At 35.6% G+C, this 15,516-nt stretch overlaps 1 protein-coding gene across 1 annotated transcript; it reads right to left on the bottom strand.

Moving 5' to 3' along the window:
- Positions 1 to 11,236: 11,236 nt before the first annotated feature.
- Positions 11,237 to 11,683, bottom strand: LOC132273313 (small ribosomal subunit protein uS7m-like). Its single transcript, XM_059774295.1, has one exon. It carries the CDS (start codon positions 11,681 to 11,683, stop codon positions 11,237 to 11,239), a length of 447 nt encoding a protein of 148 aa, XP_059630278.1.
- Between the last annotated feature and the right edge of the window lie 3,833 nt (positions 11,684 to 15,516).

Below are 15,516 nucleotides of genomic sequence, written 5' to 3' on the forward strand. Positions count from 1 at the left end.
CCCTAAGATGACCTTCCATGAGGTCTCGGAACTCACTGAGAACTGACGCGGAAGCAAAAGATCAGAAGGATGATAATTAAGCCCTCAGGGGCAAAGTAGTCATTTCAGAAAGTATAGATTCAAGTTCTACTAAGCACACCACTGGAAATATAGTGAAAAACTAATCAATATGGACTCAAGAATAACATGATTTGGAGTCCAAACGTAGAAGAAACAACAAGATGAAGAAAAACAAGCAAAACTCGATAATCAAGGGCAAAATGGTTAATTTGCAACTAAGAAGGGAAATTTAACTCCAAACAAGTCAAATAAGGTCCACTCAACCTATACTAATCATTTCACAACATTCCAAGAGGTTCCAAGAACATTGGACAAGAATCCCACAAGAAGCCCTTTCCCGGTTCAAACTAAATCCTGACACTACTTCACTAAAACAAGAATAAATCCCACTGTGATTTGAATCTGAGAATGGAATTGATACCATTGTAAATCTGACTCAAAATCCATGAAATTAGGCTCAAGAATCACCACATTTGGATTAGAAATGAAGGAGATATGGCCGTTTGAAGTTGGAACAACAGTGCTAAAACATAACTGAGAGCTGTGCGAATGGGGTCTATTTCGGTCAACCGAAATGAACCATCAGACGACCAAAATGGACAAAATTTTTGCTGAAATCAAGTTTTTAAAGGTTGGTTGGTTTGGTAGACCGAAATGAACTATCGGCTGACCGAAATAAGCCATTGGTCGACCGAAATGGCCCTCAATGACGATTTTGGCTACTGGAATGAGTGTTTTTGATGTTCAAACAAATACCAAAAGCAATCGGTTGACTGCAATAGAGTTTTAGACGACCGAAATGACTCGAAAACATACTGGATGACCTATTATGAACAAGAAATGTTGAGGCTTCACCCAAGCCTCAAACCCCAACATGATTATGGATAAATAAATAAATAAAATAAAAACAAGATTTTAAGCTATACAAGCATGCCAACAAGTGTACTTTACATATTGAAGTGCGTTACAATGGCCCATGGCCTCATTACATTTCATTTACAAGATTTGACATACCAACCCCCCAATAGTTGAAAAAAAATACATTTTTAAACAAAATAAGGTGCCAATGAGTACAAGTACAAAAATAGGCATGCTTAGCCCTTGGCCTCATGTCGTACATGTTAAATACATTGTAAAGAGTGTACTTATGCACATATTACATAAATGGAATCAAATATACACATTTTGACATAAAAGACTATAGGTGGCATTTCAAGCAAACCTTTACAAGAATTAAAGATCTTCAAGTCTACAATCATCCAAGTAATAACAAACATCACGAACTAAGTCTTCGTACCTGATCAAAACCCCCAGTAACTTCGGGGTGAGTAAACAAGTTTACTCGTAGAGAATAAGCATAGATCGACTCGATTTCTTTCAGATTTATAGACTAACATAATACAGTTCAAATGGGTCATGCCACCTAACGTATATGTCAAAGTGAGACTCAGGGAACATCCTAAGCTACCATAGAGTATAAGCAACAAGAATCATGATATATATACATACATGAAACAAGTTAAAGTTGGGATAATCCAATAACACGATAAGAAGAATACTAGAATACAAGGATCAAGTTGTCAAGACAATTTACATGATTGGAACATTCCAATTAACACGATAGGACTAATACACGAAATCAAGAAAATGGCATAATATCTATGCAATTTAACAAAGTTGGAACATTCCAATTAACAAGACAAGAAAAGTACATCGGATCAAGGATAATACATAATATCTATGCAATTCAACAGGGATAGAACATTCCATATAACACGAAAAGAGTCTTAAATCTTCAAGGACTTCAACACTTAAAATTTAAAGAGAAAGATCACAAATGAAGCATAAAATCTATGCAAAGAAACATGATTGGAGTATTTCACATACACGACAAGGTTTAAATCTTCAAGGAATAACAACTTGAAATTTAAAGAATGAAATCAACCAATGTGGAAATTCGGATATCGCCCGGATTAAAACCATACTCTTGAGATCACTTTAGGGCTACTAACCCATGGGTACCTTTCCCCTAGTGCGCACTATAGTGTAGAGGGACATTCCCCCGTACTAGAACCAAGTCCTAGCCATGTCAATTCTTGATTGATATCCCAAGTCCCAGAATCAACAAGTTGTACAAATAAAGATAGTATCAAAATACAAGAAATGCATTAACCACATTTCATGCACAACCAAGATTTTGGAACACACAAGTCATGCCCTAAGTTCATCAACTATAATGGCATGTGAAATGTCAAGAAATGCATCTATATAGATTAGAACCAAGATATATATAGCATATGGAATCCATTAAAGGAAAAATACCACAAGTATATGACACATGATTTAATTATTTACTAAACATACATGAATAATTAAATCATTTCAAGACAATTGTGCTAGTTCATTAAACACATTAATGAAGTCAAGATACAAGGGGCCATGATTAAATCGATGGAAGAATAAAAAGGGAACTTAATCTACTCAAGGGATCAAGTTATCAAGATTTCAAGGTAAGTCCAAGTGTTCTACAAACAAGACATGTCAAGGATCATATCAAGGTCAAGTCTAATATCAAGTTACAAGTTCATTTCACACAAGACATTACCATGTGAATTAAGTTCCATACAAAGGAATTAATTAAATATAAGTTTCAAAACTTATCAAATTATTCTCAAGTTGATACATGTGAAGGAACTAGTTAAAGAAGGCATGATTACCAAGTTAGAAACTTAATCAAGACCAATGAGTCATTGAAAGGATTTTAATTAATTCATTTAATTAAAATCTCTAAATTTTGAAATTCATCTAAATGATCTCAAACTAGCATATGTTATACAACATGTCAAGATTTGATTTAAAAGCATGATACAAGTACATTTCATACAAGGTACGGCCATGAGTATTAAACTTTAATAGTAGAAAAATAATAATTGAAATGTTTCAAAACCTAATCAAATATTCTAGATGTAATATATATGAAACTATACGACATGTATATCAAGAATGTCAAGTTGGAATTCCAATGGAGTGAATAGTACACTCGGAATAAATTAATTAAATATTACTAGATTTCAAAACTTCTCCAATTACTCTCAAATTAATCTATATTGAAGAGCATGCTAGGGCCTAATATAATATCCTAACACATGTTGATTTAAAGCTAGATAAGGCCACATGATTTAATATTTTATTTAAAATAAATATTAAATAAAATCTTCGTTACTTGTCCAAATGATCTAGATTTAATATATGTCAATCAACATATCAAGGGGTAATATTCTATTAAGCCACATGTTTAAACAAAGCTATAAGCAAACGGGAAAATCAAATCTCATACTAGAAAATAAATAATCAAAAGTTCTAGATTTAATATCCTAGCATGTAAATAAGTTGTATATGCATCACAAACATGCAATATAACAAAAAAAAACAAATTATAACACCCCCTACCTTAATTTGAGATGAAAATCTCAAAGGCCCTCCGAAATAAAAGTGCTCTGAATCCGACGATACCGAAGGGTTTTGTCGGGGACAGCACGATGAACAAGAATCCAAAGGAAGCCCCACGAAAATCACAACTTGACTTCAAACCTGAACTTAAAATTTGGTCAGTAATGGGTTCTAATAAGGGTGAAAGGTAAAACACGTCGAGGGGAACAATAAACGTTAAGGTCGAAGACTTTTCACTTAGGAAAAGTGGATCAAAGGAGGAGAGAGAAAGTGGCAGCTCCATGGGCATCCATGGCTACCGGCCAAGAGAGGAAGAAGAAGAGAAAAATCTAATTTTTCTTCTTTAAGTCCCCTATTTATAGAAAATCTCAAAAAGTGCCCCGAAAGGGCCCTGCCGGGTCCGGAAAAGTGAAATTTGAGCAAACGTGCTCAAACAACAAAACTCCATGAACAAAAAAGATTCAAAATAAGAAAAGATAAACAATGGAAGAAACAGAGTCAAAAACCGAGTCCCGAGCAGAGAGATATGCCTAAAACAAGTTCGGCGGCAACCGGGTCCAGAAACTCTGAAACTGGAGAAAAATGAACAGAACGGAATTCTCAGAGTAAACGACTTGATAAATTGTGAAAATGAATCCCGTACGAGGATCCAGGCTCCAGACGAGGTATTTTGCAATAACTTTCGTTAATTGCACAATGGCCCCTACAAAAAAGGTTAACTGCGAAACTACCCCAAAATGAAAATATCTTCCAAAAGATATTTTCTTAGATACCCCTAAAATAAAATATCTTCAAAAGATATTTATGAAAAACACCCTAAGAAAAGAAAAATATTCTAAAGAATTATGCATTCATGTCCCTATAGACACCGGGAGCAACCAGAGTACTTTTTTGCAAAAGTAAATATACGTATTTCGAGGAAACCATTGAAGATGAAGACATGTGAAGTCAAAAACCAACTCCGAGCATAAAAAGTGAGGTTGTACCAAAACTGACAAATGGGGAAAAGACAGAATAGGGAAAAGGACAAAACAGAGAAAAGGACAAAAAGTGAATAGTGTCCGAAAAGTGAAAATGTGGAAATAACTCGGTCCTCAAAGGAAGTTGTCAATCCAAACGAAAAAGTCTCCGAAACTATTTCTGAGCACTCAAGATGACACTATGAGACGAGAAACTTAACTCAAAAAGAAAAATTAAATGGAAAAAATTTATCCGTAAAATTTCAGGAAAAATGAAAGGAAGGAAAATGACCAGGTCATTACAACCTAACCTCTTTAAAGAAATTTCGTCCCCAAAATTTGGAACATACTGGAAGAGAACAGAACAGGGATCGAATAAATGGTTAAACCAAAGACGGCTCATAAAGCACTGAAGGACAACTCCAGAAGTCTCAAGATCAACTGAAGGAACGCGAAACTATGGACTGAGACAACACCTCATACGAATCGGCACGCTAACTCAACGTCAACTACCGAGAGAATCCCAAGACAACGAAATGTTGAATCATGATAGAAAAAGTGAGTGACAAAGCAGTACGAACAGCGACTAGAACTAGCCCACACTTACTCGTCAGTAAGGTAACATGACAATATAAGGCATTAGTTCATAACATGCCTCGAACCAAGTCAACTCAGAAAAACCTATCGATACGGATGACATCAATGTCGAAATGATCATTACCAAAAGCACCATGGGAACCAGGCATCTGCGAGAGTTGGGGTAGCTAATCCCAAAACTCTAACAACAATGACACTGGCATCATTACGCTTAAGGACTTAAATCTAAAAACCACAAAGGAAAAGGAAATGAAACGGTGCCTCCCTGGCGCACGTCTCACTCCACCAGACAAAGACTAAGACGCTACGTTCACATGAGCCTTACTCGCATCAACCGTCAAACTAAGGTCGCGAAACATCTAACCAAGAAAACAGACAAGAAGGTTCCCTACATGGGTCCTTATGGAGTGAATTCCTCCTATCCAAGGAAGAAACTTATAAAACAAGAATGTATCCAAGGGATACGACAGACCCTAAGTGACAATGCCAAAACCAGACATGAAAGTAAACAGCTAGCATGCAACATAATAACGGACTACCTACTCGAGGTGCCACATAAGCAACTAGACATGTTATCAAATCAAAACATGTTATCAAGAAGCACGTAAGTACATGGTACGACAATACACGTGAATGAAAAACGTAAGGTATACCGACATACATCACATACGGTCATACTAACATAAGCACGCAAACATGATATCACACTAAGACATGATAGCTACTCAGACCATGTTATCAGGAAGCATATATACACATAAAGAATGCTTAACAAATAATACGCTTCGCAAAACACCTGAGCATGTGAACATGTTATCATACAAGACATGTTATCAAACAAGATATGTTATCAAAATATAAACGACATATCAAAGTAAAACAACGTGAGCCTGATATGCACCCAAAACCCATCATCCAAGGTATTCAAACCTGGATGCTCTGATACCACTTGTCGTGACCTGGGTTTTGATTCAACCCGGTGTGTCAGTGATGAACCGAAGATTGACCCTATAATGGATCCAGATGCGGAAGCAAGAAACAAAACAATGGTCTTCTAAGCCATAACACACCTCTAAGACCCTAAGATGACCTTCCATGAGGTCTCGGAACTCACTGAGAACTGACGCAGAAGCAAAAGATCGGAAGAATGACAATTAAGCCCTCAGGGGCAAAGTAGTCATTTCAGAAAGTATGGATTCAAGTTCCACCAAGCACACTATTGGAAATACAGCAAAAAAACTAATCAAGATGGACTTAAGAATCGCATGATTCGGAGTCCAAACGTAGAAGAAACAACAAGATGAAGAGAAACGAGCAAAACCCGATAATCAAGGGCAAAATGGTCAATTTACAACTAAGAAGGGAAATTTGACTCCCACCAAGTCAAATAAGGTCCACTCAACCTATACTAATCATTTCACAACATTCCAAGAGGTTCCAAGAACATTGGATAAGAATTCCACAAGAAGCCCTTTCCCGGTTCAAACTAAATCCCGACACTACTTCACTAAAACATGAATAACTCCCACTGTGATATGAATCTTAGAATGAAATTGGTACCATTGGAAATATGACTCAAAATCCATGAATTTAGGCTCAAGAATCACCCCATTTGGATTAGAAATGAAGGAGATATGGCCGTTTGAAGTTGGAACAACAGTGTTGAAACATAACAGAGAGTTGTGCGAATGGGGTCTATTTCGATCGACCGAAATGAACCATTGGACAACCGAAATGGACAAAATTTTTGCTGAAATCAAGTTTTTAAAGGTTGGTTGGTTCGGTAGACCGAAATGAACCATCGGTCGACCGAAATAAGCCATCAGTCGACCGAAATGGCCTTGAATGGCGATTTTGGCTACTGGAATGAGTGTTTTTGACGTTCAAACAAATACCAAAAGCCATCGGTTAACCACAATAGAGTTCCAGAAATAGAGTTCAAAAACATGCTTGATGACCTGCTATGAACAAGAAATGTTGAGGCTTCACCCAAGCCTCAAACCCCAACATGATTATGGATAAAAAATAAAAAAATAAAAAAATAAAAAAAAAACAACAACAAGAAGATTTTAAGCTATACAAGCATGCTAACAAGTGTACTTTACATATTGAAGTGCATTACAATAAACCATGGCCTCATTATATTTCATTTACAAGATTTGACATGCCAAACCCCCAATAGTTGGAAAAAAAATACATTTTTAAACAAAATGAGGTGCCAATGAGTACAAGTACAAAAATAGGCATGCTTGGCCCATGGCCTTATGTCGTATATGTTAAATACATTGTAAAGAGTGTACTTATGTACACATTACATAAATAGAATCTAATATACACATTTTAACATAAAAGACTATAGGTGGCGTTTCAAGCCAACCTTTACAAGAATTAAAGATCTTCAAGTCTACAATCATCCAAGCAATGACGAACATCACGAACCAAGTCTTCGTACCTGATCAAAACCCCCAGTAACTTCGGGGTGAGTAAACAAGTTTACTCGTAGAGAATGAGCATGCATCAACTTGATTTCTTTCAGATTTTTAGACTAACATGATACAGTTTAAAAGGGTCATGCCACCTAATGTCTATGTCAAAGTAAGACTCAGAAATCATCCTAAGCTACCATAGAGTATAAGCAACAAAAATTATGATATATATACATACATGAAACAAGTTAAAGTTGGGATAATTCAAGAACACGATAAGAAGGATACTAGAATACAAGGATTAAGTTGTCAAGACAATTTACATGATTAGAACATTCCAACTAACACGTTAGGAGTAATACACCAAATCAAGAACATGGCATAATATCTATGCAATTTAACAAGGTTGGAACATTCCAATTAACAAGACAAGAAAAGTATATGGGATCAAGGATAATACACAATATCTATGCAATTCAACAGGGATAGAACATTCCATATAACACGAAAAGAGTCTTAAATCTTCAAGGAATACAATACTTGAAATTTAAAGAGAAGGATCACAAATAAAGCATAAAATCTATGCAAAGAAACATGATTAGAGCATTTCACATACACGACAAGGTTTAAATCTTCAAGGAATAGCAACTTGAAATTTAAAGAGTGAAATCAACTAATGTGGAAACTCGGATATCGCCCAGATTAAAACCGTACCCTTGAGATCACTTAAGGGCTACTAACCCATGGATACCTTTCCCCTAGTGCGTACTTTCGTGTAGAGGGACATTCCCCCGTACTAGAACCAAGTCCTAGCCATGTCAATTCTTGATTGATATCCCAAGTCCCAAAATCAACAAGTTGTGCAAATCAAGATAGTATAAGAATACAAGAAATGCATTAACCACGTTTCATGCACAACCAATATTTTGGAACACACAAGTCATGCCCTAAGTTCATCAACTATAATGGCGTGTGAAATGTCAAGAAATCAGAGTATGCATCTATATAGATTAGAACCAAGATATATATAGCATATGGAATCCATTGAAGGAAAAATACCATAAGTATAAGATGCATGATTTAATTATTTACTAAACAATACATGAATAATTAAATCATTCTAAGACAATTTTGCTAGTTCATTAAACACATTAATGAAGTCAAGATACAAGGGGTCATGATTAAATTGATGGAAGCATAAAAAGGGAACTTAATCTACTCAAGGGATCAAGTTATCAAGATTTCAAGGTAAGTCCAAGTGTTCTACAAACAAGGCATGTCAAGGATCATGTCAAGGTCAAGTCTAATATCAAGTTACAAGTTCATTTCACACAAGACACTACCATGTGAATTAAGTTCCATATAAAGGAATTAATTAAATATAAGTTTCAAAACTTACCCAATTATTCTCAAGTTGATACATATAAAGGAACTAGTCAAGGAAAGCATGATTACCAAGTTAGAAACTTAATCAAGACCAATGAGTCATTGAATGGATTTTAATTAATTCATTTAATTAAAATCTCTAGGTTTTGAAATTCATCTAAATGATCTCAAACTAGCATATTTTATACAACATGTCAAGACTTGATTTAAAAACATGATACATGTACATTTCATGTAAGGTGCGGCCATGAGTATTAAACTTTAATACTAGAAAAATAATACTTGAAAGGTTTCTAAACCTAATCAAATATTCTAGATTTAATATATATAAAACTATACGACATGCACACCAAGAATGTCAAGTTGGAATTCCAATGGAGTAAATAGTACTCTCGAAATAAATTAATTAATCAAATAAATTAAATATTACTAGATTTCAAAACTTCTCCGATTACTCTCAAATTAATCTATATTGAAGAGCATGCTAGGGCCTAATATAATATGCTAACACATGTTGATATAAAGTTAGATAAGATCACATGATTTAATATTTTATTCATGATAAATATTAAATAAAATCTTCGTTACTTGTCCAAATGATCTAGATTTAATATATGTCAATGAACATATCAAGGGGTAATATTCTATCAAGCCACATGTTTAAACAAAGCTATGAGCAACCAGGAAAATCAAATCTCATACTAGAAAATAAATAATCAAAAGTTATAGATTTAATATCCTAGCATGTAAACAACTTGTATATGCATCACAAGCATGCATTATAACCAAAAAAAAAAAAAAAAAAAAAAAAAAAAAAAAATTATAACACCCCCTACCTCAATTTGAGATGAAAATCTCAATGGCCCATTAAAATAAAAGTGCTCTAAATCCGACGATACCAAAGGGTTTTGTCGGGGACAACACGATGAACAAGAATCCGAAGGAAGCCCCATGAAAATCACAACTAGACTTCAAACCTGAACTCAAAATTTGGTCAAAAATGGGTTCTAATAAGGGTGAAAGGTAGAACACGTCGAGGGGAACAATAAACGTTAAGGCCGAAGACTTTTCACTTAAGAAAAGTGGATCAAAGGAGGAGAGAGAAGTGGCAGATCCATGGGCATCCATGGCTACCGGCCAAGAGAGGAAGAAAAAGAGAAAAATCTAATTTTTCTTCTTTAAGTCCCCTATTTATAGAAAATCTCAAAAAGTGCCCTGAAAGGCCCCGCCGAGTCCGGAAAAGTGGAATTTGAGCAAACGCACTCAAATGGAAAAACTCCATGAAAAAAAAAAGATTCAAAATGAGAAAATATGAATAACAGAAGAAACGGCGTCAAAAATTGAGTCCTGAGCAGAGAGATATGCCCCAAACAAGTTCGGTGGCAACCGGGTCCAGAAATTCTGAAATTGGAGAAAAATGACCAGAACGGAATTCTAAGTGTACACGACTTGGCAAAATGTGAAAATGAATCCTGTACGAGGATCCAGGCTCCAGACGAGGTATTTTGCAATAACTTTCGTTAATTGCACAATGGCCTCTACAAAAAGGGTTAACTGCGAAACTGCCCCAAAATGAAAATATCTTCCAAAAGATATTTTCTTAGATACCCCTAAAACAAAATATCTTCAAAAGATATTTATGAAAGATACCCCAAGAAAAGAAAAAGATTCTAAAGAATTGGGTATTTATGCCCTTATGGACACCGGGAGCAACCAGAGTACTTTCTTGCAAAAGTAAAGATACGTATTTCGAGGAAACCACTGAAGATGAAGACACGTGAAGTCAAAAACCAAATTTGAGCACGAAAAGTGAGGTTGTGCCAAAAACTGACAAATGGGGAAAAGACAGAATAGGGAAAAGGACGAAATAAGGAAAAGGACAAAAACTGAATAGTGTCCGAAAAGTGAAAATGTGGAAATGACTCGGTCCTCAAAGAAAGTTGTCAATCCAAATGAAAGAGTCTTAGAAACTATCTTCGAGCACTCAAGATGATACTATGAGACGAAAAACTGAACTCAGAAAGGAAAATTAAATGGAAAAAATTTATCCGTAAAATTTCAGGAAAAAGGAAAAGAAGGAAAATGACCGGGTCATTACACCGCTACTTCTTCATTCAAGGCCTATTTTTGGATTGATCTCCCTTTTTCATTCGACCTGGGGCAAAAGAGAAGTCGTAGAAAGAAAGGCTTTTTCATGCAATGCATAACGGGCGGGCCTCCTCTAGATTCCTCCAACTCAATGAATGAAGGGAGAAGTATGAGGAAGCCGACTTTCTATATGAAGATTCAAACAAAAAGGAACCATATCTTACTGAATAATTTGACTGAATGAGGAAGAGATCTTTATGTGGTCTCACTTTACCACCATCTGAAATGCGCGAAACTTCGATTTTTGGAAGCCAGTACATGAAAATTCTCCCTTTTCTTACGTGCAATTCCCCTCTTTTGGTAAGCATCCAGTATCTCAGCAAATAAACATTTCTCTAAGCTTATCCTGTAGCTTATACGTCGTTTAAAAGCTGCTTCAAGGATCCAACGAATAGCTAAGGTTTGTTGACGATCCCTGGCTACAATCCCAAGGACATCATAAATAATACCTACTATTCCTACTTTTTCCACTTCACATATAGGCTTTATATTCTCTAGGGCGTCAACCATAAGTTTGATTACATCTTGTTCAGTTCGGGCTGGGTGATGAAAAGTTTGATAAACAATAGCACGAACTCTTATTCTTTTACCTTCTTTCATACGAAAGTTGACCAACTTCGTGATCAATTGTTTTTGCTCACCATCCAAGGCCCCCATATAGCTAAGAATTTCCAAGCAATTAGAAGATGCTTTCAATGACAAGGCCGAAAAATGGATCTTACGCGATCGTTACTGTCCATCTTTATCAACCAACTCCCCTGTTTCCATCTTTCCTTTGACCAATGGGTCCTCAAACCAACTTATCCTTCCTTTCGCAAGTCACTTATAAGATGTGAGGGATGCTCTAAGTCATAATGGGGAGGGTTCGAAATGGTGAATTGAGGTAAAGTAGACCACACAGCATCTGAGGCACTCGTTGTCGAATGCTAACCATTGGATGCTCTTTCAAATGAAATTTTTCGCTCTGAGCCCGGATCCATGATTCTCTTATAAAAGAAAAAAGAAATGAATTGGATGGAATTGATGATATGACAAAAAGTCTTAGTCAAGAAATGAAGGATCAAAGAAAGCCTAATAAATGCCCAATCCTCTTTCCTCTGTCTCTTCTGCTTTATTCAATGTGGAGTGAATAGAATAGTCAGAACTTACGGTGAAAGGACGAGTCACGTTAGGAATAGGACCTCTAATGAGTATGGATTGCACCGAGCATAAGCTCCCCCCTCAAATTCAGATAAGTAGGATCTTGGTAAACCAATCAGATATGAAGAGTGGTTTGCCCTGGAGTCCATGTAATGACCCAGTCATTTTCTTCATTTTCCCTTTTTCCTCAAATTTTGCGGATAAATTTTTTCCGTTGTCTTTTCTTTTCTGTGGATGGTTTTTCGTCGCTTAGTGTCATCTCGAGTGCTTAGAATTGGTTTCTGAGACTCTTTCATGCAAATTGACAACTTCCTTTGAGGACCGAGTCATTTTCGCATTTTTCGTTTTTGGACACTATGTGTTATTTTGTCTTTTCCCTATTCTGTCATTTCCCCTATTTCGTCTTATCTCTGTTTGTCAATTTTTGGCACAACCTCACTTCTTGTGCTCGGAGTTGGTTTTTGACTTCACGTATCCTTATCGTGAGTGATTTCCATGAAATACGTATCTTTACTTTTGCAAAAAGTACTCTGGTTGCTCCCGGTGCCCATAGGGGCATGGATGCATAAATCTTTGGAATTAATTTTATTTCTTGGGGTGTTTTTCATAAATATCTTTTGAAGATATTTTATTTCAGGGGCATCTAAGAAAATATCTTTTGGAAGATATTTTCATTCTTGGGCAATTTCGCAGTTAACCTTTTTTGTAGGGGCCATTGTACAATTAATGAAAGTTATTGCAAAATGTCTCATCTGGAGCCTGGATCCTCGTACGGGATTCATTTTCACTTTTTGTTAACTTGTAAATTCATAGAATTCCGTTCTGGTCATTTTTCTCCAGTTTCAGAGTTTCTGGCCCCGGTTTGCGCCAAACTTGTTTTGAGCATAACTCTCTGATCGGGACTCAGTTTTCAACACCATTTCTTTCATTATTCATATTTTCTCATTTGGAATCTTTTTCGTTCACGGAGTTTTGCCGTTTGAGCACGTTTGCTCAAAATTCACTTTTTCGGACCTAGCTGGGCCCTTTCAGGGCACTTTTTGTGATTTACTATAAATAGGTGCCTTAAAGAAAAAAAAAATCAGATTTTCTTCATCTCCTTCCCCTCTCTTGGCCGGCCATCCTTGGCAGCCATGGCTGCCACCCTTTGACCTTCTCCTCCACTTGATTTCCTTGGTAGAAATCCTTCGGCTTTAACATTTATTGTTTACCTCGTCATGCTCTACCATTACCCCTTATTAGAAAAAATTTCTGACCAAATTTTAAGTTCAGGATTGAGGTCAAGTTTGGATTTTCATGGGGCTTCTTGGGGATTCATATAGATCGTGTTGTCCCTGACAAAACCTAGGAGTTTCGTCGGATTCGGAGCCGTTTCAATTCGGTGGGGATTTGGGATTTTCATCTCAAATTGAGGTAGGAGGTGTCTTAGGATTATATTTGTGTTGTATTGATGATTATATATGCTTATACAACTTGTATGCATGTTTTGTATAAATCTTGGAATTTAATTTTAATTAATTTCTTTATAAAGGATTTAATGCTCAAGGATATGTATGACTTGGAATTGAATTGTAACATGTTAGGAAATTATGCTTGGATATGTTGGTTAACATATATTAAATTTGACTCATTTGATTAAGAATTACAACTTTTATTTAATATTTATCTTTAGTGAAAGTTTAATTCACATGGTCATAACAAGCATGAAATCAAGTTGTAATGTGATATTTAGATAGGCCTTGGCATGGTCTCTAACATATCTTAAATTGAGAGCATTTGGAATTGTTTAAAAATCTAGAGGAAATTAATTAATTAGCTTAATTAATTTTGTTTTAAGTGTTTTAATCACTTAATTGGTCGTTTGGAGTTATATATGTGATGACCATGACATGTCCTTCAACATATATTAATTTGGGGTTATTTGGAATTAATTTAGAATCTAGAGAATTTGATTATTTTTGCTTAATTAAATTCTATATATTTGCTCCATGGATTTTATTACGTTTTGGAAGTTGTTTCTATGTTTAAATCATGGACTTGGACTTATTGTATGTTCACTTGGTTATATTTTGAGAATTGGATAACATAGTTGTTATATTAATATTCATGAGAATGTGTTTTCCTTAATGAATATGTTGTTGCCTTATGTGAGAAATTACACTCTTTGTATTGAACATTTTTCATGCCATAGTAGTTGTGGACTTTGTGCATGTATTGTATATGTTTCCAAATTTGGTTGTGCTTGGTAGATAGTTGATATCTTGTATATACATGTTGATATGTATGTTGTTGCACAACTTGTTGATTTTGGAAACTTGAGGATGTCGTTGTTTGGTTACGGCTAGGACTTGGTTCTAGTACGGGAGATTGTCCCTCTATATAGTCTAGTGCGCACATAGGGAGGTTACCCATGGGCTAGTAACCCTAAAGTAACTATGGTGTCGATCTGATCCGGCGTGACGTCCAAGTATCCACTTTGGTTGATTTCGCATTTCGTTTCAAGTTGATAACTATATGATGTTATAACTTATTGTTTCTTATTTGATTCTCCATATTTTGTTGCAGGATGTTAACTTTGTGAAATCATGCTTTATGCATTGTATTGGAAGTTCCAATGTTAGTTAAAGTGTATTGATATCATGATTCATGTTTTGATGTTCAAATATGGCTTAGGAATGATCCTATAAATTCATTTGGAACATAGACGTTAGGTGGCATGACCCATTTTGGTAATTCTTGTGTTTTAGATTTCGAGTTCATAACCTTGAAAATCTATGTCTTGTTACTTTGTATAACATGCTTCCATGTTGCTTGAATTGCATGAATGATGTGTTTCATGCTAAAAATGATCTTAGGTAGCTTAGGATGCTCCCCGAGTCACACATTGATGTAGACGTTAGGTGGCATGAGCCATTTAACATGTTTCACCATAAGGTGATAATTTGTAAAACGCTAGGTCGATACATGCTCATTTCCTACAAGTAGCTTTATGTTACTCACCCCTACAATACTAGGGCATATTTCAGGTACAAGAATCAAAGTTGAGGTCTTCATTATGCTTGGATGGTTTGTGGACTTGGAGACTTCCATTTTTGTGAAGGTTAGCTTGGAATGCCAATTATAGCCTTATATGTTAACATGTGTACATTTCATTCCTTATATGTAATGTGTACATGAGTACACTCTTTATGATGTATTTGACATGTATGAGATGAGGCCGGAGGCCAATGACATGTAAATTGTATCCTATGTAAATTTTGACTTCATGGAATATTATGAAAGTATTGTAAAATATTGAGTTTTTGCTTCACCATGTTTGCATTGGGTATGGGAATTCCATTTTGATTCTT

The sequence above is a fragment of the Cornus florida genome, unplaced genomic scaffold, assembly GCF_030987335.1.
Source record: "Cornus florida cultivar Cherokee Brave unplaced genomic scaffold, ASM3098733v1 CherokeeBrave_3.0.0_Hap2_Chr09, whole genome shotgun sequence".
Taxonomy (NCBI): Eukaryota; Viridiplantae; Streptophyta; class Magnoliopsida; order Cornales; family Cornaceae; genus Cornus; species Cornus florida.

What these genes read in the sequence shown, in the direction of transcription:
- LOC132273313 (XM_059774295.1), bottom strand. Translation starts at nt 11,683, where the DNA reads ATGGGGGCCTTGGATGGTGAGCAAAAACAATTGATCACGAAGTTGGTC.